Source organism: Tachysurus fulvidraco, chromosome 6, assembly GCF_022655615.1.
Source record: "Tachysurus fulvidraco isolate hzauxx_2018 chromosome 6, HZAU_PFXX_2.0, whole genome shotgun sequence".
NCBI classification, from domain to species: domain Eukaryota; kingdom Metazoa; phylum Chordata; class Actinopteri; order Siluriformes; family Bagridae; genus Tachysurus; species Tachysurus fulvidraco.
In genome coordinates, this window is record NC_062523.1 from 7103569 (window position 1) to 7128909 (window position 25341).

A 25341-nucleotide genomic window follows, 5' to 3' on the forward strand; every position below is an offset into this window, starting at 1 on the left:
CCGCTTCCTGCCCTGCGTCATGACAGAAGATTCCGCCACACCAGGACCCAGCAGGATAGCAGCTCGGACCGGTTATCGTGGGAGCTTTTTTTGTTTTGTTTTTTTTCTCCCCCGGACTTTGCGGGTGTAGTGACATCGGTCCGCATTTTTTCGGTGAGGGACGCCGCTCCGCATCCGGTTTCTTCGTGGGGGGCGCCGCCTCACTTCCGGGTTGCGGGCCATGTCGCCAGCCCGAGTTTTGTTTTGTTTTTTCGGTGTCCTGTGACATCGCCCCGCATTTGTCCGGTAGGGGGCATCGCTTCACATTCTGTTTCCATGGAGGACGTTGCCCCACTTCCTGTTCGTGGGGGGTGTTGCAGGCCCGTATTTTTTGGAGCGTCAGGAGTTATTCGCGGCCCTTCTGCTCGGCTGTGGATGTCGCTCTGCCCTTCAGCTCAGCTATGGAAGTCGCTTGGCCCTTCTGCTCGGCTGTGGACGTCGCTCGGCCCTTCTGCTCGGCTGTGGACGTCGCTCGGCCCTTCTGCTCGGCTGTGGATGTCGCTCGGCCCTTCTGCTCGGCTGTGGACGTCGCTCGGCCCTTCTGCTCGGCTGTGGACGTCGTTTGGCCCCCGCTGGCTAGGCCGCCGTGTGCCTTGCTCCCCCCACCTGCCTTCGCAGTGTGCCTTGCTCACCCCACCTGCCTTCGCCGTGTGCCTCGCCCCCCTCCTGGACCTTGTCGGGATTTGGCGCTTCGGGGTCCACTTCCTGCCCCGCGTCATAACACCAACCAAGTATTGAGTACACACTGTATACAGTATAAATGAACATATTTTCCAGAATGGCAACAATTCAATAAAAATGTTATTCAAATTTTTTGAGCCAAAATCATCACAGTTAAAAGAACCAAAGACTTAAACTACTTCAGTCTGTGTGTACTGAATTTATATAATAAATAAGTTTCAATATTTAAGTTGATTTACTGAAATGAATTAACTTCCTAATTTATTGAGATGCACCGTATACCACACGACTATGTACACAACACAGGGGACACACTGGAAGCCTTGCTTTCTCATTACAGAGCACAACTGCACACACACACACACATTAAATAAATTAATTAATTTGGATACAAATTTGTGTATTTCAGAAAAGTCTGTTTCGTCATTCAGAATGTTTTCATTAGATGAGAAGGTTTTAACTACTTAAAGACTTCTCTGGAAATTTGAACATAAGATGAAGAAGACATTGAATCAAGCTGGATCCAGATATTGCATCAATAAAACAAATCAATTTAAAAAAATACATAACTGGCTGTTTCTGTGCTGGTTTAAATTTTGTAAAGTAAGAAATGAGCGTCCTCTACAGGCTCAATGTCGCATCTGCGGTCTGTTAAAGTAGATGAACTCCAGTCAGAAGCTGTGAATCATTTTACACTCTATTCTGAAAAAGAAAGGGTGATAATAAATAATACATCTCAAACATTAGCGTGGAAAAGAGATGAAGAGGCAAGTGAGTGCAGGCGTGTTGGATTGGGTGGAGAAAAGTGTCAGTAGCAGGGCTCTCAAGTTTTGAAGACAGGCAAGCGTGACATCTCCAACCCCCCCAGCACCCGAAAAAACAAACAAAAAAAACAATAATGGGGGAGTTGTTGTGTTTGTTAAGGATCACTGACCACAATTTAACCAAATACAAAGTATTATTACTGTGTGTGTGTGTGTGTGTGTGTGTGTGTGTGTGAGAGAGAGAGAGAGAGAGAGAGAGAGAGAGAGAGAGATTATGACTGGTGTTGTTTCTTGTAAGTGTTTGTTGACTTTTTGGACTCCTTTATCATTTGTAATGTTGCTCCCATATAAAACAGTTCGGCTCAAGCCCAGACATTTTTAGGGTCATGATTGAGGACAATGTCCCGTCCAGAGACAAGCTGTTTCGTGTTGAGGTTTTGTTCAAACCTACCATCGAAAATATCCTTGCTAATGTTTTTTTTTTTTTTATTGGTTGTTGCGTTAAATCTTACCCAGATTGTGCTATTTTCTGATTGGCTATTGTGTATCCTCTTTTCTTTTTTGATTGGCTGATAAGTGTCAGGCTCGACTAAGCAGTGCGGACTGATACTGCGGCTGATTAAATATATGATAAATAGTCCAAAAGTTTTTCTGCGTGATAAAATACCCAAATGCGTGACTTTCACTCTCGATGCGTGAAAGCCCTGTAGTAGTGTTGTGTGAGAGAAGAGTGTCAGAATCAAAGGTAATGTGTAGAAGACAGTAGTGAGTCCAGCTATACTGTGTGGGTTAGAGACTGTAGCAGTGAGGAAAAGACATGAGGCACAGATGGAGGTAGCAGAGATGAGGATGTTGAGGTTCTCTTTATGAGTGACGAGGATGGACAGGATTAGAAACAAGCACATAAGAGGGACAGCTCTGGTTCGCTGTTTTGGGGACAAGATCAGAGAGACTAGACTGAGATGGTTTGGACATGTACAGAGGAGGGAGCTGGTTATATTGGTAGAAGGATGTTGGAGATGGAGCTGCAGGTAAGAGGTCAAGAGGAAGGACAAAGAGGAGATATATGGATGTGTTAAATGAGGACATGAAGGTAATTGGTGCGAGAGTAGAGGATGATGAGGATAGAGTTAGGTGGAAGGTGAAGAAGAAGAAGGCATCTCAAATAGTTCTTGACACTGCATTGAGTACCATAGTTGTTCACTCATGATCACTACTTCATTTTTCTGTGTATTTAGTATAAGAACATGTCTAGAAACAACAAAAGCATCATGAATGATCGCATTCGCTTTTACTTTCATTAGGGTCTGTCAGCTTCCACATAATTGTCCGACACTTAACAAGGAGGCACATACACCACGATATACACCAAAAACAATCGTGTGGTGAGAGATTTAATTATGTCCTGAGAAAACCAGAAAAAATAGAAGGATTGGTCTGTGGTTAATAAATGTTGATTCTACCCTAAAAATGTCCACTTCTGTTCTTTTAATTATTTGATCCAGATATTTTTAATTATGTTATTAGATGGTGAAATTGGTTCATGGTCTAGATTTTAGTTGGTATATTTCCTCACACTCCAGTCCACCTGCACAAGATTTGTTATTGGGAAATACACTCGAAACTTGAAGAGATGAAAAGAAATAATTTTTAATTTATTAAAAAAAAAAAGGTACCTATTAAATGTACAAAATACTAAACATTAAGCTGCCACAAAACAATAATTTTTCACCACAAACTTTGTTTTAAATAATTTACGGGTTAAGTGTAATTTTTTTTTGTTTGTTCGTTTTCTTTGGTATCAACAGAGATTAAAGGCTCATCGATCAAAAAATTATTTGAGAAATAAAAAGTAGTTATTCGCCTTTAGTCTAATGTATTAATCAGGTATCCTAGTTCATATACATTGTTATCCCTTTCTTAATAAATAGAATCTTAGACATTGATGTACATAGCTGTGACACATTGGAAGAGCTTTTGCTTAGAGGAAGTGGGACACACCATCTGAAGACTGCGAGGTGGACCTGGTGGACCTCGATGGCGTAAAACGTTCAATCTTCCGTGTCCTGTGGATCATGTTGAAGAACCTCATCCTGAACTTCTCTCCCACAAAGGCATATAGCAATGGGTTGACAGAGCAGTGCAGCAGCCCCAGGCTCTGTGTGATAAACATGGCCAAGCTTACACCATTTTTAGCTGAGCAGTCGTTTCTCACCAGATTGGCTCTCATGAGCGTATCAACCATGGTGGCAATGTTGAAGGGTGTCCAACAGAGTAAGAAAGCCACAATCACAGCTGCAATCAATTTCATGGCTCTCTGGCGCTGAAAACCTCTCGTGCGTAGCAGCCTTGCCACCGTCACTCCGTAGCACGTCAGCATGACGCACAGAGGTAGCAAGAAGCCCAGAAGATGCCTCATCACACGAGTTGCTATTCTCCATTCGTCTGATTTGTCAAATTCGAAACGTTCAGCACAGATGGGCAAGTCTTTGTCTGTGATGTAATGGACTTCGTTGTACAAAGCAGGGAGGGAAAGTAGGACACCCAAAATCCAGACCACGAAGCAAACAGCCCAGCTACAAAAGATCCTTTGGACCTTCCGGGCCTCCATAGCTCGCACAATTACCATGTAGCGATCCACACTAATGCAGACCAAAAACAGGATGCTGGTGTAGAAGTTGGCTTCTTTAACTAAGTTGACCAGCTTGCACATGATGTCACCAAAGATCCATCCAGCGATGACAGAGGTGGAGAAGAAGGGGAGGGCGAGGGCCATCAGCATGTCTGCAATCACCAGGTGGAACAGGTAGATGTCAGATGGAGAAAGAAAGCGCAGGTTTGAAAGGATCACCAGCCCTACAATCAGATTGCCAGGGATGGCAAGGAGGAAGATGTGCACGAATAAAATGCACACAGCAATGTTGATGGAGAGCGATATGGTGAACTCCTGGCATGCCATAGTTGTCTCATCTAGAATGTAGGTGGTGTTCACGATGCTGTTGTTGAATTCCAGGTCGTAAAACTCAGAGAAGTCCACCAGAAGAAGTGACATGTTTAGACCTAAAAGTGGAAAAGAGGGCAACGTTCACATTAGATTTTGGGTGTGAATTAACCTTATTGCTGCAGTGGATAAATCGCTGCCTTGGGAATTTCACCGATTTATGTTGCATAGCAAATTTTGAAAAAAAAAAAAAGCTGCAGCAAAAGCAAACATTTTTGACTGAAACAATCACAAAAATTCACCTGGCATACACATTTACTGTATACATCCTAATACGTCTTAACACGTTTTGTACTGTTTTTCATGTATTTATTATTGCTTCACTAACCAGCGTCACCCAGAAGAGAATGGAAAGAATGAGTTCCCTTTTGAGTCTAGTTCCTGTCTAGGTTACTCGTCACTTTGTTTACCACTGATTTGTTTGTTAGGCTAAATAAATCAAAATCTAGATTTCTGGCTTGAATCACTTTGCTGAGAAAATGACTTTCAGCAGTTAGGTAGAATAGTGGTAGAATAGTGGATAAGGTGTTGAACTACCTATCAGAAGGTTGTGAGTTCACATCCCATACCCACCAAGCTGCTATGATTTACAACATTTTGCAACTAAGCGATCGAAGGGTCTTGTTCAGCAGTTAGGTATGATTGAACAAGACCCTTCGATCGCTTAGTTGCAAAATGTTGTAAATCATACCAGCTTGGTGGATGTGGGATGCGAACTCACAACCTTCTGATTGGTAGTTCAACACCTTATCCACTAATTATTCTACCAAATGCCCATGTATGTTGGAGCTTAGATATAATATTTTATGGTGGAAAGGTGAGATTCAACTGACATTTGGGTCACAAACAAAAGGAAAAACTAACATAATGTTTCTTAGTAACCTTTTTTGCCACTACGAGTAAGCTTCAATGTGCCTTAACGGCTTTTTGGAAATGACAGATTTTCCCTCAGCTGGTGTTAGGTTGCGATTCAGTGACTATGATTTTACATATACAATAGCATATGATTTACAGTACATCATCAAACCATTCAGTAAGAGCTTGTACATTGTGAATGCTTACATAGAATATATCCTAATGATCTTATAGGCCTTCATTATGTTTTTTATACTTAGTTTAGCCTATTCCTTGGTATTTTTCATTCTTTAATGAGATACAAATACTTTTCTGGAATATTACATTATTTTGGAAAATGAATGCAAGTAAAAGCTAAAATATTACCGATACAGTAATGCAGATTAGATCTAAGACAATATTTATATATATATATAAACAACACACACTTCTACACACACAAAAAAAAAAAAAGTAAATAAGATTTGAATTATATCAAATTTTTACGGACGTCCTAAGAGGCCAAGAATTATTATATTTTTCTTTCTTGTTTTGTCATGATAATGACTTTCTCGTTATCTCGACATAACAAAAATTGTTTAACAAAAGCTCTCTTACCGGTCATCGTGGCTTCTTTTCCCAACAGTTCAGATTGAAGTGATGTACATGACTGGGAAGACAGCAATGAGAACTCACAGCCATTAGGACATGATGTTACATCCTGTTTACCCAATTGCAAAATAAGGTCCAAAAATATCCCAAATATACCAAAAAGTACCAAGTTCCCTGCACTCTATATAAAGCTTTATGTAAATAATATTACTTGAAACATTTTTATATTTCTCAATGCTATTAGTATCTTTGTAGTTTCTTCTTTTTAAAAAAAGTTGAATGCTGTTGATATTCTGTGCGGTGGAGCTTTGAGGGAAGAAGTTGATGATGTTGAAAGATGTTGCATTTATGTGAAAAAAAAAGCAGAAGATCATAATGGTGGTGATGAGCTCCAGCTGGGGAAGTTTTAAACATCCATTCAGTCACAAGACTTACACTCGTGTTCACCGTGGGGTATCAATATGATCATAACACTGAAGCCAAAACAAAACATGTCACATTCTCAGCATGTGATTCTTAAAATGAAACTAAGATGTATAAACTAGAGCAAAACAAAGCGTTGCTTGGCATGGGACTGTTTTATAGGGACCTACATATAGCTTTTGTTAAAACACATTCACTTAAAAAATGAATATGTGGTCAGATACAAGAAAATTATTTAGAATGGTTTACATTAAAAAAAAACCATTGCATTTCTAAGCGAATGATTTTAATTTCCTCGAATTATGCGGTCAAATTTGTATTTATAACAATCTCATGAATGTGCTGTTAGTTGACAAATGAATAAACAAGATAATGATAAAATAATAGAAACATTGACCTGAGCAGTTGAGCCATAATGATAACACAATGATAAATCTCCTCTCTTTCACATAAAGGCAAAGTTTATTTAAACCGCTAATTATAATCTCCGCAATTTATTAAAACCTCTAATGTCATTTTTTCTCCTTATGTCTGGGATACTCAGATTACATATTTAATGTGATGGCCACCTGTGGCCCTGTCAATCACAGTGACACCAGCCAATCATCGTCATGTTAGTTCATGTGTTGTACTCTCTTGTTAGCTGTTTTTTTTATTATTATTGTATTATTGAGCAAAAATGCCAGGACACTTTTTTGTATCATATTGTAATCATATTGTAAATTGTAAATGATCATATTGTAAATTATTATTATTATTATTATTATTATTATTATTATTATTATTATTATTATTATTATTATTATTGTTGTTGTTGTTGTTGTTGTTGTTGTTGTTGTTGTTATGAATTATCATTATTACTGTATTATTACTGTATTATTATTATTATTATTATTAGTAGTAGTAGTAGTAGTAGTAGTAGTAGTAGTAGTATGAATTATTATTATTATTATTGTTGTTGTTATGTATTATTATTATTATTATTATTATTATTATTATTATTATTATTATTATTATTATAACTGTATATTTTATATGGCTATCTTTTACGTTAACTCTTTCTTAAAGGTCCTGTGAAGGTAGGGTTAAATAAAGGTCTAAGGTTTTGTCTAAAATAATTGAATAATTTCAGGTTTTTTTAATTATTTAGCAATTCATTATTATATTATATAATGATTGCATTAATTGTAATAATTAGTCTAAAAAATTCAAATTATAAAATTATTATATTATGTTTGCAATCTAAATGATATATTGACGGTACATCTAATATAATGCATAACGTGCTAAAACAATTACACATGCATGCAACATTTTACATATACATATGTTACCTATAGTTATAGTTATAGTTAATGAATGAAAATAAAATAATAAGCTAATAAAAGATGAAGCAGAAAAGTTGGAATTTTTGTTCAGAAAATACTGTTCATGAACTCATATTTCCCATAAGTAAAAGCTTGTGATTTAATATGTGAGGTAAAAATAACACGTAGGCTGTAAATAACCAGCTGAGGGATGAGAGAAAACATCTTGTAATGAAACCTTTCTCGTAATATGGTAACGAAGTGTCGTAATGGACACGTGCATGGAGACACATGTTAAGTAAAAATCTCTCTGCCAAAGTGTTTTAATCAAATAAGGAAATTGGGTAACATGTTTTTCTGACTCTTTGTTAATCCCATGAGAACAGTGGCACTTTAATTACATTGCAGTTAAAGACCCAGTAAAAGGATGTGATTTGATTGCCATAATGAGATTTTAAATTATATATTAAATATGAAATATGTAATCATTATTTATTATACACCCATTAGAAGTATTATAATCTTTGAGCAGCGAGATTGTCTTTTTTTTTTTTTTTTTTTGGAGTATTGTGATGCTTTTCTTGTTATATTTGAGATTAAGCCTGGTTACTATGGAACATGTTACCTCTGAGTACTCATAATCATGGTATTAACTTCATTGTCATGCTGATGATACGACCCAGCTATAGATATCTGGTGATTACAGGCAACAGAATTCAGACACCAGATTAATAAAGTTAAGTAATGTGTGTGGAATCGGATAAAGCGGTAGAAAATGAATGATTGAATGAATGAATGAATGTGTGTGGAAGAAGCTGCAGGGGGAGTCAAACAATAGCTGCTGTGGGTAGAGAGCAGGTAATACAGAGAGAGGGGGGGGAGAGAGAGAGAGAGAGAGAGAGAGAGAGAGAGAGAGAGAGAGAGAGAGAGAGAAAGTGAGGAAGAGTTAGAAAGTGAGGAAGAGAGAGAGAGAAAGAGAGAGAGAGACTTTTTGACTTTTTCAACACTTTATTTACACAAGTCACATATCATTAAAATTCATGGCGACTTAATAAATAAATAAATAAATAAATAAATAAATAAATAAATAAATAAATATGTTAAGATGGTTTCTACATTAATTAAAACAGTTGGGTGATTAGTTGAACTCCGGGGAAAAGTTCAGTTCTCCTTCCTCCACAAAGCACAAAGCATTTTCCCAACACGACACACATTTAAAACCATCAACATTGTTCGTACTTTTGTAAAAATTAAAATCATTTAAAATTCTTGATTTTATCAGCCTTTTTAATATCGTTGTGGCCTCACAGTCAGTGTTCTGTGTAATCTGGTTTCTCCGGCTCAGGTATATTGCCATCTTCGCTTGACCGAAGATGAAGTTGACCAGTTGGCACCTGAACCTTTGTTTCCTAACGTACTTAAAACCAAAAATAAAACACTGAACAGTAAAAACAACATAAAACAGCCTGAAAATGCTCCATAAAAACATAAAGAAAGACTGTAACCTGGAGCAGTGAATAAAAGCAAAGAGAGAGAGAGAGAGAGAGAGAGAGAGAGAGAGAGTGAGTAAGAGAGAGAGAGAGAGAGAGAGAGAGAGAGAGAGAGAGAGAGAAAGTGAGAGAGAGAGAGAGAGAGAGAGAGAGAGAGAGAGAGAGAGAGAGAGAGAGAGAGAGAGAGAGAGATTTTTATACATATCATTTTTTATAATGCAATTTTTCCTCCATATTTTTTGTGTGACTGTTATTATTGGTCATTAATAATAAAGGCCACAGCAGGGGGCAGAACAGCCTTCCAACCCGGGGCATTGCCGTATACTAACAACAGGAATAGGTACTGTATAGTGACTCTTTAACAGCATATAGCAGCCTTGAAACCCTTCCACCAAGTGTTCAAGTATTGGCTGAAATTATATTTTAATAACCTGGCCTTTTTTCTTTTCCATGCCACTTTGGCTTGTTCATTAGGGATTCATTAAAAAGTTTGTACTATGTTTACTTCAATTGCACATTTCATACTTGCAAATCTGTACATACAAATTGTCTATACTGTTTAGTTCATTTGTACATTTCACAATTGCACACTTGTACATACATATTGTACATATTGTATACTTCAATCGCACATTTTCATACTTGCACATCTGTACATACAAATTGCCTATATTTGTATATGTATATTTTAATTGCACATTTCAACCTGTACATGTGTACGTACAATTTTGCCAATATTGTATATGTCATTCTGTTACACTGTGGAGCTTCTGTCACTAAAACAAATTCCTCGCATGTGAAAACATGCCTGGCAATAAAGCTCTTTCTGATTCTGATTCGGATTCGGATTTACATCCAGATTTCTGTAATAACAATGTTTTCCTGTAGTAACACTAGTGGGACATTCTACCAGAAACGTACATTAGTCTCTTATTGTTTTTGTCGTAATAACAAGTGTAATAAATCAAAAACATTATTGAAATAACAACAATATTTTTGACCAGCAGGTGGCGCACTGCACTTTTCTAGTATTATGAAATACAGGTAAGTAATTATTACAGGGAGCAAAGAAAGACAGGAGGGATTTATACTGATATTAAACCTCTGTATTAAATGTCTGTGCCTATTCCTTCCTCTTTTCCCCTTTTTTTCTAAAAATAAACTAGTTTAAACTGATGTGTTTATATTGCATATTATTTTACTTATAAAATAAAGCTGTGTGTAACACACTAATTCTTTTGACATTTATCTCACTAAATCACTCATTTTCTACCACTTATCCGAACTACCTTGGGTCACGGAGAGCCTGTGCCTCAGGCGTCATCGGGCATCGAGGCAGGATACCCCCTGGATTGAGTGCCAACCCATCGCAGGGCACACACACACTCTCATTCACTCACACACTCACACACTATGGACAGTTTTCCAGAGATGCCAATCAACCTACCATGCATGTCTTTGGACCGGGGGGGGGACCGGAGTACCCGGAGGAAACATGCAAACTCCGCACACACAAGGCGGAGGTGGGAATCGAACCCTGACCCTGAAGGTGTGAGGGGAACATGTTTTGACATTTATAAGTTATGTTAATGCTAGGACATGGCCATTATTCAAACTCATTGTGATCTTATCTCAGGCTTTATATGGACCAGAACTTAGGTTAGAATTTATATACTATATAAAAGATTTATTAGCTGCATATGGGTCATCTTTTTGTTCAGAACGTAGGTGTGGTTCTTATAGTACTAATAACTGTCTCTTATGTGCCTGAAATAAACTCTGATATCTGTGGAGATCTGTATGTTCATCTTTCATAGCAATCTGCAGAAACCGTGTGAAGCCTATATACATTTAAGTGATTTCAATCTCTCATGAAACCTACAAAATATGGTGTGGCCTTTGGCTCTTTTGTAAAAGAATGAATCATGGTGTTTCCAAAGAAAAAGCTATTTGACAGATGGATGGAATGATAACGAACAAAGCCGTAGATGAAAATCTGGAATGTTGATTGATTGTTACTTTGGAATGAAAGTCATAAGAGCTAGTAGATGTAGGAAATTGTGAATTAATCTATTGCAATGATTTTACCTCTCATAATCAGCTGCAAGACGCAATGTCTGATTTGTACCTGTGACCTGTAACTATAGGCAGAATTTCCAGAAAGTAAGTTTCTTTTTTTCTTTATCTCTGTATCTTATTAAAACCCTTAAATCTATGAGACGCAGCAGTTGGTGCTTTTGAATCCGTATAACGTTATTCAAAAGGATGTGGAATGCAAGCTGTTTTGCCTTGGAAATGTCAGGAATAAATACAATCCCAAAACCCCTCTCCGGACAGGTAGGAACATGTTTGCTCTTCAGGGGAAAAAGAGGGGAGAGGAATTCTGATGAAATCAATGCCAGACAAAAGACTACTATCATCTCAATGTGGTGTTGAAATCGTACACTGACAACCGGCTATTACACTGTTAACTCTTACAGTCTTGACTAGAAAAGATAGATAATTCAACAAATTTTTTACACATTGATCTAGGTTAGAATTATTCAACAAAAACATGAAATCTCTTGTTTAAAAAGGTGCAGATAAACAATTAACACGAATGGGCATTCTTTCTTAGTTCATAAGACTTATCACTATGAGCTTATGTTTTGTTTATAAGTTCATGTTAATAATTATATTATTAATGTTAGCAATGTAAAAATCTGGAACCATGTGTGATTGTTTTAAGACTATACTTGAATTTTAATTTAAATTTTTTAAAATGCTCCTATGCAAATTCTTTTACTGATATATGTAAATATTTCCATTAAATCTATGTACAATCTTGTATTTAAATGTTTGGCTTTATTTTGTAAGTTTGTTCCAGAAATTTGATCTAGCTGGCTTGTCATTATATCCTTCAGCAAATTTTATCACTAACTAGCATCTAATCTGCTTTGGCATGACATGCCAAACAGTTCTAGTGTTGTCATTCTGTTTTCAGGAAAAACTGAGAATTAAACAGGTGACCATAACAACATCATAGACTGCTTTACTTTGGAATTCATTACAAAACAGTTTTTTTCAGATTTCCTAACAACAGAGGTGATTAGCTGACTGGAACCGCTGTGGAAATGTGTGTATCATATACACATATTGTATATAATGTTGATATTGTATACAGCTCTTCAGCTGACAAAAACAGCTTTACTTCCTCTATTTTAAAAACCACTATACAGCGTCATTGATGTTTGTGTCATAATGTTGAATTGAGTCATTTAGGATGTTTTTACAGACATGAGAAAAGATACGGACAGATCTAAACCCTAAACTATTCCACACTCGACCGCAGCTGACAAGTTCTATAGAAGGTATTTGAGGGAAAAAAAGAGAATTAAAAAAAAAATACAGTACTGTTTATTATGAGAGATTAGATCGACTGTGTCATAATTCTATTCAGTTCGAATTTTGGAATTTGTTCTGCAATACTTCACCTCAGCCCTTAGTGTGACTTGAATCCTCTATGTTATGGGGAAGTCGTGGCCTAATGGTTAGAGTGTTTGACTAACCCTAAGGTTGTGGGTTCGAGTCTCAGGCCGTCAATACCACGACTGAGGGACCTTAAGCAAAGCACCAAACCCACCCAACTGCTACCCGGGCACCGCAGCGTAAATGGCTGCCCACTGCTCCGGGTGTGTGTTCACGGTGTGTGTGTGTTCACTGCTGTATGTGTGCACTTTGGATGGGTTAAATGCAGAGAACGAATTCTGAGTATGGGTCACCGTACTTAGCTATATGTCACGTCACGTCATTGAACTGCTATTTTTGGTAGTAAGACATCATTGCTGTTGAGCTCACTAAACGTCACTATTGTTTCTTTCAGGACCTGTAGTGGAAGACACATTGAGTCCACTGCAAAGAAGGTCCAGCCGAGGTTGGATCTTTTTACCTGCCAAAGGAGCTGATAAAGTTTTACTCAGCCATCATTGTGTCTGTCATGTATCATTACAGCATGGCTTGGAATGGATGGAAAGAATATATATAATGCCTTGTATGTGCAAATAAAGCAGAGTCTCGTTTTGATTCATTCGGTTCCAACAGCATCCATGAGCTCAGGTATTGATGTCAGGTGAGAACGTCTGGGGTGCAGTCTGTGTTCCAGTTGATCTTAAACATATTTAGTGAGGTTTGGGTTCAGGTCTCAGGTCACTGTAGTTCTTCCACTTCAATTAACACACCATGTCTTCATGGAGCTTCCTTTGTGCACATGGCGTCGTCATGCCGGGAACATGTTTGTGCCACACAAGCCTAATGATGGGAAAACATAATACTACAACATACAAACACATTTCTGACAAGTGTATGATAACAGATAGGGAAGAACAATATGAGAAGAACCAAAACACACAGATGAACAAGAGGAACGTTAAAATACACTGTGTGATATGAGCCAACATTAAATAATCACCGCAAACATTTTTAATAGTTTTTTAATAGTTGTATTGTTCTATTTGTCCTAAGTGGAATAACTGGTTTAGAGAAAAAGTTTTGATAATTTTATTTGTTTTGATATAAATATCAGAATAAGATCAGTGTTATTGAGTTTGTCACATTAGTGGGATATTATAATGCACCTGTAGTAGCTTGTGATAAAATAACACTAAATACACAAAACATAACATATATAGGACATAATAAACAAAATAAAATCAATGACAGGGCTCTCAAGCATCAAGTGACAGTCACTCATCTCGGTCTTTTGTCACGCTCCCGCCACACATCGTATTTGTCACGCAGAAAAACTGACTATTTATCATATATTTAATAAGCCACAGCATCCAAAATGTATCAGTCCACACCGCTGTCTTTATGGAACCGGGCCAGAATCAAGCGCGTCTCCCCTGGAGCTCTTAGTAGAGCCTGACACTTATCAGCCAATCAAAAAAAAAAAAAGAAGCTACACAATAGCCAATCAGAAAATAGCACTATTGTATCTGGGCAAGATTTAATGCAACAACCAATGGAAAAAAACATATCCTGGAACTGTTCAGCATCATCCTCGTTCACCCATAGAGAAAACCGCCTGAGCTGCGAGCATCACTTTGAGCACAGAATAAGTCACGATCTCCTGTTGTAATGTTACAACAAATTCACAACTTGTTTGACACAAACAATGACATTGTGACTGCTGTTAGAGACGTTTCCCAGATAAACAGCATCAGGTTTTCATGAGTGTCTGTAACTTAGCCAACAGTTTTACAGACTGTTCACTGACAACACCTGCTCAGAACAAGTAGTCTAGGTCAGTGGTTCTCAAACCGGGGGGCACTGAGAAGGTGCCAGGGGCCCGGGTTTTTATGACATTTTATAAAATAATGAATTTATCATAAATTATGTGTAATTAAATCTCAGGGCTACTAAACAACAGCACTACATTGTATTAACTTATATGTGTTGTTTAATTCAAATATTAAGTTTGGAAAGTTATCATAAATTGTTTTGTTCGAGTGGGGGTGGGGTGGGGTGGGTTGGGGTTGGAGATGTCACTCTTGCCTGGCCCTGCAATGCTCATATATGTATTTATACGCATTTGACGCAGGCACCTTTATGGACACCTACAGACGTCAGGGCCTGAACTTCACTGCGGAAGTGAAGACCGGAAGCGCAGCCCAGAGATATTGTAGCATCTTTCGGAGGCTTGTTATAGTATTTTTTTTATTATTATTATTATATCTTTTTAATTTCAGGCCGCACTGATCACCAGTCACCATGATTCTGTTGGAAATAAACAATCGGATCGTAGAGGAGACGCTAAAGCTTAAGTTTGAAAGCGCTTCCAACGGGTGAGTTTAAATACACAGAGCTAATGCTAACGAGCTAATGCTAACAAGCTAATGCTAACAAGCTAATGCTAACGAGCTAATAGTTTTACAAAAGACTCGCCTTGCTTTAGACACGAGTGAAAATATAAGTGCATTTTAGAGGTAATAATCTGTAAAAGGTGCTTTTTTTTTAATGGGGTGTCTTTAAATCCTCCCGTGTTGCTCTAATGATGTATGAAGTCTAGGGTTAAAACAACAACACTATAAGATCAGCAACTAATGAAAGGTTTGTGGTGGTGATATTATTATTATTATTATTATTATTATTATTATTATTATTAGTAGTAGTAGTAGTAGTAGTAGTAGTAAACGTGTCAGTACTATAGCTGGACGTGTCAGTACTAATGCTTTATCTAGTTGCCACCCAGATTCAGGTGACCTGCAGGTTAAACCTGTCAAACCCTTGAGGTTATGATACAAATAATGATGATGATAAAATATTCTTTACATTAAACTTTGTTTTCTATAACGAATGGATGCTTTGTGCAGCCTTAAGTGTGAAATCTTTCACTAAGGTGTTTGTTAATTGAGACGTTTGTGTCTTTTCTGCTTATGGTGACTCCACCTATCAGTCTCCATACAGAGCTTTTGCCATATAAGGTGGTTTTGTTCATCGCTTTCAAGCCTCCGCCCCTGTCAGCGCTCTCTCTCTCTCTCTCTCTCTCTCTCTCTCTCTCTCTCTCTCTCTCTCTCTCTCTGATTTACAGCTGCTTCTCACTTCCTCACTTCTCCACAGCCAAACCGGTGCTGACCGATTTGACTTGTAGTTTTAGATTATTGACACGATTTTCGTCCTTCTTCCTGTCTGGACGCGTTCCCAGTTTGTGCTGCTGTCACTTTTGTTTTCTTTTCCTTTCCTTTTGCAAAGCATGTATTAGCTATACAGCTAGGAACAGCACCTATATCACCACATGATGTAGTCCAAGCCCTGAAGCTAAAACTGTTCTGGATTCAAGATATTAAACTAAAATAGAAAGAGAGACAAAAAAAAAAAATCCACTTGTGATTATTGACATTTGCAGCATTTAGCAGATGCCCTTATATCTAGAGCGACTTACAATTTTTATTTCATTTTATACAACTGAGTAATTGAGGGTTAAGGGCCTTACTCAGGGGCCCAACACCGGCAGCTTGGCAGATGTGGGATTCGAACTTACAACCTTCCGAATGGTAGCCCAACACCTTAAACACTAGGCTACACATCCCCTATCGTTATCCTCCTACATTGTGTGAGAATATTTGTACGATGACGCTGTCGTCTATTATGTCGTGCTTTTAATATGTATTTACATATTTATTACATATTTATTACATACACAGAACAGATTACCGGATAAGGAAAGAGAGATTAGTTCAGATGGAGTGATGGGTGGAGGGATGTATAGATGGATGGATAGACAGACAGACAGGCAACCAAACTAAAGAGCCACATAGATCGGGAAAGAGAGGTTGATCAATGGACACAGATTGACAGGCAGAGATAGATAGACAGCTAAAGGAAGAGGGACATGTATCCAGATTGAGAGAATAATTAGTAGATAGATACAAGCAGCGATAGATAGACAGATAGACGCTACTGCACACGTTGTGTTTGCATCAGACTTTGTCTTAAATGTTTATTTGATTAGTCAGTACAAAAATGTCTTAGTTTTCCAAACATTTCAACAAAAGAAAGAAGACAATAGATCAAATGTAAGACACACTACTCTTAAAATTGTAGAGGACTAAAAACGATACATTACAGCTGTATGTTTAACTCTTATACTCGCTTTTATGTTCTTTTTCCTGAAATATGCCCGACGAGCTGATTTAAACATGAAGCCTGTGAGCTTAAACAAGGAGATGTTTAACATTTATGGAAAGACATTTATGTGTTCATCATGGGGGTGTTTAAGACATACAAGTTTGCAGTTTCTGGTTTCTGTGGGTTTTTTTTTTTTTTTTTTTTGGGGAACTCGTGAGGTAGCATCTGTTCACAGCAGTGACATAAGTGATAAAAACTAACTTGTCTTGTTAGATTCATTGTAGCTATAAATAGTTAGCTATTGTCTTTTGTGGGCCATCACACAAGTCTGATGAGAATTGTTCACAGTAATATGAGACACGATCTACTTAAATACCATTAGCAGATAGGCTGCACCACTCAGGAGGAAATATCCATTGACTGATTCTACACAACCACAAAAATCCATTCGGTCACTTTTAACACACACGTCTTGGTAACTCGGAACGAACTATGAGTTGTAGCCACGTGTGAAAAATAATTGGAGCTATCTTAAGCCGCTAGAATCACGAATCATGCCACCCTTATACTGCCTGGTGGTATCCACTGATTAGAATCCAGTGTAAGACCGGTGTAGCAGTGTACTGTACATCCTACATCTGAAGTCATGTGCCTCCCTAAGAAGACTTGTGATGTACAGTAATGACAAAGCTTTGGTTCACTAAAGAACTGAAAGTGCTCAGATTGAGTAAAGAATAGGCCTACAGATCTTGAATGGCGAGGAATACTGTCTTGTGAAACGGCAGTGCAAGAACACACTGAAAGCAGTAATGGCCGAATATCAGGAAAGGCTGGAAAGCAGTTTGGCAGAAAGCACTTCATAGCTTCCTGGGGCTCCTTACGGAGACATTGTGACTTTAATCAGCTGAGCCCTGAAGCACCTGCTTTCTTTAACCTGGCGAACCAAATGAAAAGTTTAATGCTTGATTTGATAATCAGTAAAACCTTCAATCCTACCTTACGTGCACATCAACATGTGTTTAAACAGTGAGAGCCTTTTTACACCCGGTCACTTCATGTGTTTTCTCTGATCCGATAGCTATCTGATTTGTAAAAACTGTTCCATTTACATTAGGCCACATAAATGCCTCTCGGCGAATCGGATATCGATCCCATCATTTTACTCCCGCCCAAAATGCAAATATATTTGACTTCATTTCCGGGGTAATTGAAATGGAACACTCTTTGGTGTATGCGGTTTTCAGAATGCAATCAAAAAGAAGACGAAAAAACTTATGAGGCCATCCTTAAAAATATTCTTGTTTGCCGTAACCCGACCGACCCTGTCAATTTAGGGCCGACTCAATTTTTTTATTATTTTTGCAAGTCCGACCGACTTGCCGGTTATAAATTTGCGTTAAGACCGACCAATTTTTTTTTTACTCTTCAAACAACTAATACAAAAGCAATAAAATAATATAATATTAATTATATTTTAGTAAGTATTGTAAATATATAAATTGCTTAGGTATACATACAAACGAAGGCTACGTTCTTTCTTTTAAATACAAACCTGTGACGTCATCTATGTTTACCGGATGTCACACTACGGCCTGTGCGTTCACTTCGTCTCATTCTCTCTCATTCACTGTCAGTCAACGGTTCGCGCTTAGTAATGATGCCTGCGGCTGCAGTAAACAAAATTTTCGTGTTCACCGTTCAAAGTCATACGGGTTCGGGCACCATAATACATCTAAAAAAAATCATTAAAACGGCTCGACGCCGCTTTAACTTGGCACGAAGTTCTGGAAAAACTGTGCCCAGCATCAAAATTAGGTTTGCAATGATGTGCCCGAAGGCACAGGTTGAAGACGCAGTCAGTGACGTCACGATATGTTAATTTGTTTAAAGTCACACCTATGTAATCACCATCACCAAAATTGCATTTTTTTTTTAATTTTTTAATTTATTTTTTTTTTCTTTTACTGTTACTGCAAACCAAAATATTTTTAAGAATGGCTTAACGGTTATTCTACAAAAAACGACAAAGAGACTCCTGGGTGAAAGATCACCTGCGAGTGACGAACTTCCGTTTGGGAGGAGTATAGCGCTGACGTATGTGGCTTGAACAACCACATTCATGTACACCTGTCCAGTTTCATCTGAAATGCGTCCCAGACCTCCTCCTGAAGTGGTTTGAGAGATCGGATTTATATCCGTCTCGAAAACGTTTCAGAGGGCATTCAGACCTGGTCTTTTTACCATCGGATAGCTATCTGATCACAGAAAACGCATGAAGTGACCAGGTGTAAAAAGCCCCTAAGACGGATTCTCCATTTGACACCTTACCGTCTCCTTCCTATCCCCTCAAAGCTCACACTAAGGACAAACAAAACATAGAGTCTCCATCCTCCCAAAACACAACCGTCATCACTGTCAGGGAATTGAGGAATTTTTACAAGATCTTCAACAAGCAGAAGGTTAGTAAAGCAGCTGGACCAGATGTCTCACATGGCTATTCTGGGAGCAGGACTTGTAGGCAACAAAGAGTTCCTCATTCTCAACATCCCTACAGCGGTTATACTGAAACGGAAATCACTTCTCGCTGAGTCTCACAGGATGACACGACCCCATGGTTCAGTCGTTTCAGTCGGCCCATGCTTCCAAATTGTTCATTTGTAGGGTTCAGGTATATGTAGATGAACTCAATTTGAAGCAAGGTTCAAGTGAAGGCACTTTGTCTTCCCAGATTCTCTGCAGATGAACCTTGAAGAAAGCTTAAGCTTCTTTTAGATATTTCACATGGAGTCAAGAAGCTTTTAAAGGTCATTACAACCATATAGAGCTGACGCAGTACACAGTGAAATGAGACAACGTTTCTCCAGGACCATTGTGCTACATAGAACAAAGACAGGGCTAAGGACTTAGTAAGTTAGTCCTAGAGACTAGGGGTGGCACGATACATGAAAAAACACCCGAAACGTTCGGTTTGCTTGTCTCGGTTTGGTTTGTGTGTGTGTCACACGGTTCGACGCATGCGCAATGTAGCCTCGTGCCCAGTTTCGCCTCACGGTTTCGCGCGAACATACATATAGACAGTAAAAGTTGAGTAAGGAGTGCTGCAGAAATGGCAAGTGGAGGAGATAATGAAGGCTGCCCGGAGTCAGCGGATGCGCCCGCGTCGTTCAAATCCGGTGTGTGGGAACATTTTGGATTTCATGTTACTTACAATGACAACGGAAATAAAACAGTAGATAGAACTGCGACTGTGTGCAAGCATTGTGCAAAATGTATTCAATATGCTAATGACAACACTTCTAATATGACAGTTGTGTTAAGATGTTAAACTTATGCTTGACTTTATGATTATGGCCTTTGCTATTGTTATAGCCTCATTATGTTATGTTATTAAATTATATTATATATTTATGTTTAAAATATTTTTATTTTGACTTGTTTTTTTTTGTAAGAGCTACACTGAAGTTGGCAGTTTGATAAATGCAAGTTAATTGCAGTCTTTCTGTGCTAAAAAGGCACAAGTTCCTGTAGAGATAACAATACACATTCTCCCTTCTTTTTTTTTTGCCAAATAAACGAAACGCATGTCATCATCAATGTCTTCTCTCTTACTGTATCAAAATCTCACCTAGCTTTTACTCAGAGATGGTCCCAATAATGTGCTTAAATTAAAAACTGTATCATAAATTGTGGATAATTAAGCTAATATATATCAAATACTGAAGTAAATTTCTGGAGTGTTGAAGATTAAAAGAAAAAATAACAAGAACCGAAAACCGTGACCCTAAAACCGTGATACAAACCGAACTGTGGGTTTTGTGATCCGTGCCACCCCTACTAGATACATAAAGTGCATCTGTGCAACCTGGTGTGTTGTGCTCAGTAGATGTGCCTTTCTCAGCCTTCGTAAGAAGTAGAGACGCTGCGGGACTTTCTTGGTGATGGAGCTGGTGTTGAGTGACCAGGTGAAGTTCTCCGCTAGATGAACACCAAGAAATTTGGTGCTCTTCATGATCTCTACAGATGATCGGTTGATGTTCAGCGGAGAGCGGTCGCTCTGTGCTCTTCTGAAGTCAACAGCCATCTCTTTGGTTTTATCAACATTCAGAGACAGGATGTTGGCTCTACACCAGTTAGTTAAATGTTGCACCTCCTCTCTATGCGGATGAGACCCACCACGGTCATGTCATCAACAAACTTTATGATATGTTTCGATCTGTGCCGCGCTACACAGTCCTGCCAGGAATGTTGTCTGGTCCAGCAGGATTCCTTATGATAACGTCGCATTAGAGTTCTCCTCACCTTTGCTGTGGATAGACAGAGTAAATGGTGTTTGGGGGAGGGATGGTCTTCCTTGTCGCTAAGTTCTTCTGCACCTAAACCCGTGCGTAGAAGTCGTTTGGCACATCTGGGAGGCATAACTGTCAAAGCAAGGTGTATTTCTCCAAGTTGATGGAGTCGGAGGTGTTTCAGTCAGTGAACTCAAAACAGTCCTGTAAAGAGGAGGCTCCTGCTGGCCAGGTTTTTAGCTGTTTCAGAACCGGGTTAGAGCATCGGACAAGTGGCCTGTATGCTGGAATTAGCACAACAGAGACGTGGTCTGTGTAGGCTAGGTGGGGGGCGGGGCTCCGCACTGCAGGGGGCAGGGCTCCACACGATACGCTGTGTAAACAAGAATGTTCGTTTCCCCTCTCGTAAGCAAAGTCCACATACTGATGAAATTTATGGAACAATGATTTGAGAATTTGCTTGATTTGAAATTGTCATTTTTTAATAATAAATTGTTCATTGATTTATTAACGTGTTTCGGCACAAATAGCGATCCGTCTACAGTATATATCTACCTACTAAAGGGAGGTCGGTCATGCTTACTCATTAGAATATTAGGCCTTCATTAGAAAACAAAGCCCTGAAGTCTGTTAACACTGGAACATTTGTATTATTTTACACTTTTCTCATTTTCTTTTTTGCTTTCAGGAACAAGCCTGAAGCAGTAGAAGTTACATTTGCTGGTAAGTAACAGAGTCACATCATTTTCATTTCACTGAGAAAAATCCTTTCAATGGCTTAGGTTTTTTTTCTTTTTTTTATGCAAGCTTCTAAGAATCTTTTTCTTTAAAAAAAAAAAGCGATGGCTATTTTTTTTGTTTTCTAGATTTTGATGGCGTTCTCTACCACATCTCAAACCCCAACGGTGACAAGACCAAGGTGATGATCAGCATCTCGCTGAAGTTCTACAAAGAGCTGCAGGAGCACGGAGCCGACGAGGTACAAGCTTCACATCACACTTGCACAATACTCACAGGTATTAAATTAAATCATAGGCAATGTTTTGAGTGTTCTGCTCTGGAAATAATGAAGAAGCCACTTCAAATCATCTTGAATCACTATATCTGGTTCCTGTCGAGGTTTCTCCTTCGTATCATCTCAGGGAGTTTTTCCCTGTCTCTCTGAGCTCTGGCTTTCGCATTAGGGATGCATTTTAACGCATGTCCTGCAGCGCTGATCTTTATTTAATGAGCAATACAAATAAAGTTGGATCGAATTGAAAGTCTGTTGAGTTGTACTCACATTAAAACTCTTAACCAATTCAGAAATTAAACAGATTCTCATATCATTAAGTTTCTCAAAAGCTCATGGTTACACAATTGGGCTTGAATGTACAATGTACAGTTAAAGAAGGGAAATGATTTAGTATTACTCTCCAATGTCACTCAGATGAGGATGGGTTCACGTTTGTGTCTGGTTCCTCTCAAGTTTTCTTCATCATCTTGTCAGGGAGTTTTTCCTCACTACTCTCTACTCTGGCTTGCTCATTGAGGGGCTTTTTACACCTGGTCACTTCATGCGTTTTCTGTGATCAGATAGCTATCCGATGGTAAAAAGACCATGTGTAAATGCCCTCCGAAACGTTTTCGAGACGGATATAAATCCGATCGCTCCAACCACTTCAGGAGGTGGTCTGGGACGCATTTCAGATGAAACGGGACAGGTGTAAATGAATGTGGTTGTTCAAGGCACATACGTCAGTGCTATACTCCTCACTCGCAGGTGATCTTTCACCCAGGAGTCTCGTCGGGTCTTAAAATGCGCTGCTGTCCCCAGCGAAAATGCTGCAAACAGTAAACGCTGTTTTTTGTAGCATAACCGTCGTAACAAGTTTTTCCGTTTTCTTTTTGATTGCATTCTGAAAATCGCATACACCAAAGCGTGTTCCATTTCAATTACCCCGGAAATGAGGTCAAATATATTTGCATTTTGGGTGGGAGTAGAAAGATAGGATAGATATCCGATTTGCCGAGACGCATTTATGTGGCCTAATGTAAATGGAACGGTTTTAACAAATCAGAGAGCTATCGGTTCAGAGAAAACACATGAAGTGTCCAGGTTGAAAAAGGCCCTAAGTAACTTAAATCTATTTACTTATTTAAGTATGAATAATTTAAATTTATTTATTTACTTTCTGTTTTGTGACAATCAAAACGTAATTGTAAACTAGATTTGTAAAGTTCGTCACGACAAACTTTAATGTTGGCTTTGAAGACGCAAGCATTCACAAAGGCCGGTGCTTTTTGGAGTGGACATAAGGGTCATTGTTACTTTTGGAAGCAAGTAAACAGAAAGCTAGGGTGCCAAAACATTTGGAGGTGAGTGGAGACGAGCATGTGACGTCATCAGAATACCCGTGAGGAAGTTCCCCACATTGTTCTGAGTCTTTTGATATGTCACACGTCCATGTTGTGCAAATTTTTTATTTTCACGTGACATCACGTGACGTCACGTGACATCATCAACTTCCCGTGAGGAAGTTCCTCTCATTGTTCTGAGTGTTTTGATATGTCACATGTCTATGTTGTAAAAAGTTTTTTGATTTTGCATATCTGGGGGCGGGGCTGCGGGACAACTGAAAGGCCAGTCCGTACACCAACTTAAACCTATGTTCAGAGTATCACCGAAAAGCAGCTGGCCGAGTTTGGTGTAGAAAGTTCGAAAGCTTGCCGAGTTATAAACCTCCAAAGTTTATAATGGGAGTCTATGGGGAAAAAAGGAGACTTTGAGACCCGGTACTGGAGTTACCGGTACTCGGATCGCTTAGAAAAGTAATAGCAACAAACTTCAGACCAGGGGTTACTCTTGATAAATTTTTGTCTAAGCTTAAATAGGAAAACAGTAATAGCTAACAGTAATAGAAAACTAACTAGATTTGTAAAGTTCGTCGCGATAAACTTTGATGTTGGCTTTGACAGTGCAAGTATTCGCAAAAGCCGGTGCTTTTTGGAGGCAAGTGGACAGAAAGATTGTGGAAGCTACTGGACTGCTAGGGTGCCAATACTTTTGGAGGTGAGCGGACATGAGCACGTGACGTGACCAGAATACTAGTGATGCTCCGATTGATAGGCCACCGATCATGATCGGCCGATATTGGTTAAAAGTAGCTTGATCGGCGAACCCCAAAAACACCGATCACGTGACGTAAATTACTCACGCGACTTTATCACTCATGCGTGCCTGGCGCACAGGTAAACAACAGCAGAGCGGCGCTTACCAGCGGCAACATGAGTTCTCCCGTCTGGAAGTTTTTCAAAGTGCAATGTATGTCGTGATGAAATCCCTTGAGGTGGAAACGGCATTTTAATACCACTAACATGATTAGGCATCTTAGAACACGCCATACAACTGAATATGCCGAGTATAAGAAACTAAACCAGCCGAAGCCAACGACATCCCCATCCCTCAACCAGCCGACTGTGTCGCCTGCTAAGCTGCCTTGATCCACGATACGACCCCCCAGGCAGGAAATACCGAACTGATGTGTGTCTCCCCACGCTGTACCAAACAGTGAACACAAACATTGACAGGCTTCTGAAGGATAGTGTATATATTAGCTTCACAAAAAAATATATTAAAATAAATTTAATGTAATGCCTATGTTACCTCATACCGTCCCAAGTTCATCTGGTTGGTAACTATCTGCTTGGCCTCCTTGTTTCTCTGCCTTGTTATTTAGAAAGGATGGCATTGACCTACAGTAGCTTTCATTATTTTATTTTTTGTATCTGATGTAGTTCCTCAACTACATCAGACGTTCATAACAATAACAGAAAAAAAAACACTTGCCATAGTTTTGTCCTTTGTGGCGGTAACAAGTTTTACATTTTGCTGCCAGTTATAAAATGTAATCGGTGTATTAAGAGCCTACATCCCATTAAGCTGATCTGATGTGTGTTGGTCTGCCTGACCCCTCTTTGTTTGGAATCATTTTAAGTTACTCTGCCTTATTTGGGAAAGATGGCCTACAGTAGCCTTAAGTTCTCATTTTCTAAAATAAGCACTTAGTGTTTCTTCAAGATCTTGACTGTAGCCTATTTCTACAGTTTTTTTTCTCAATGTAGTTCATTTAGAGTTAATTTCATTTCTCAAAATGTTGCAAACTCTGCTAGGTTATAGATAAAAGATTCCCATTCCCCTGCCATTCTGTGATCAGCAATCGGCAGATCATGATCTTGGTGATCGGTAATCTGTGATCTGCCCCAAAAATGCTGATCGGAGCATCTCTACAGAACTCCCATGGGGCAGTTCCCCTCATT

General features: G+C 38.8%; 2 protein-coding genes across 2 annotated transcripts in view; one reads left to right on the top strand and one right to left on the bottom strand.

The window, feature by feature from the left end:
- Positions 1 to 3118: 3118 nt before the first annotated feature.
- Positions 3119 to 6262, bottom strand: LOC113653103 (C-X-C chemokine receptor type 1). Its single transcript, XM_027162547.2, has 2 exons — positions 5938 to 6262; positions 3119 to 4544 (listed from the first exon to the last, which is right to left on the bottom strand). Exons 1-2 carry the CDS (start codon positions 5942 to 5944, stop codon positions 3466 to 3468), a joined length of 1086 nt encoding a protein of 361 aa, XP_027018348.2. The 5' UTR covers positions 5945 to 6262; the 3' UTR covers positions 3119 to 3465.
- Positions 6263 to 14764: 8502 nt separating this feature from the next.
- Positions 14765 to 25341, top strand: part of arpc2 (actin related protein 2/3 complex, subunit 2) — a 20847-nt gene continuing 10270 nt past the window's right edge. Inside the window, exons 1-3 of the mRNA XM_027162616.2 lie at positions 14765 to 14973; positions 21731 to 21765; positions 21909 to 22021. Coding sequence (XP_027018417.1) covers positions 14900 to 14973; positions 21731 to 21765; positions 21909 to 22021 — 222 coding nt within the window. The 5' untranslated portion in view covers positions 14765 to 14899. The remainder of the gene's footprint in view (positions 14974 to 21730; positions 21766 to 21908; positions 22022 to 25341) is intronic.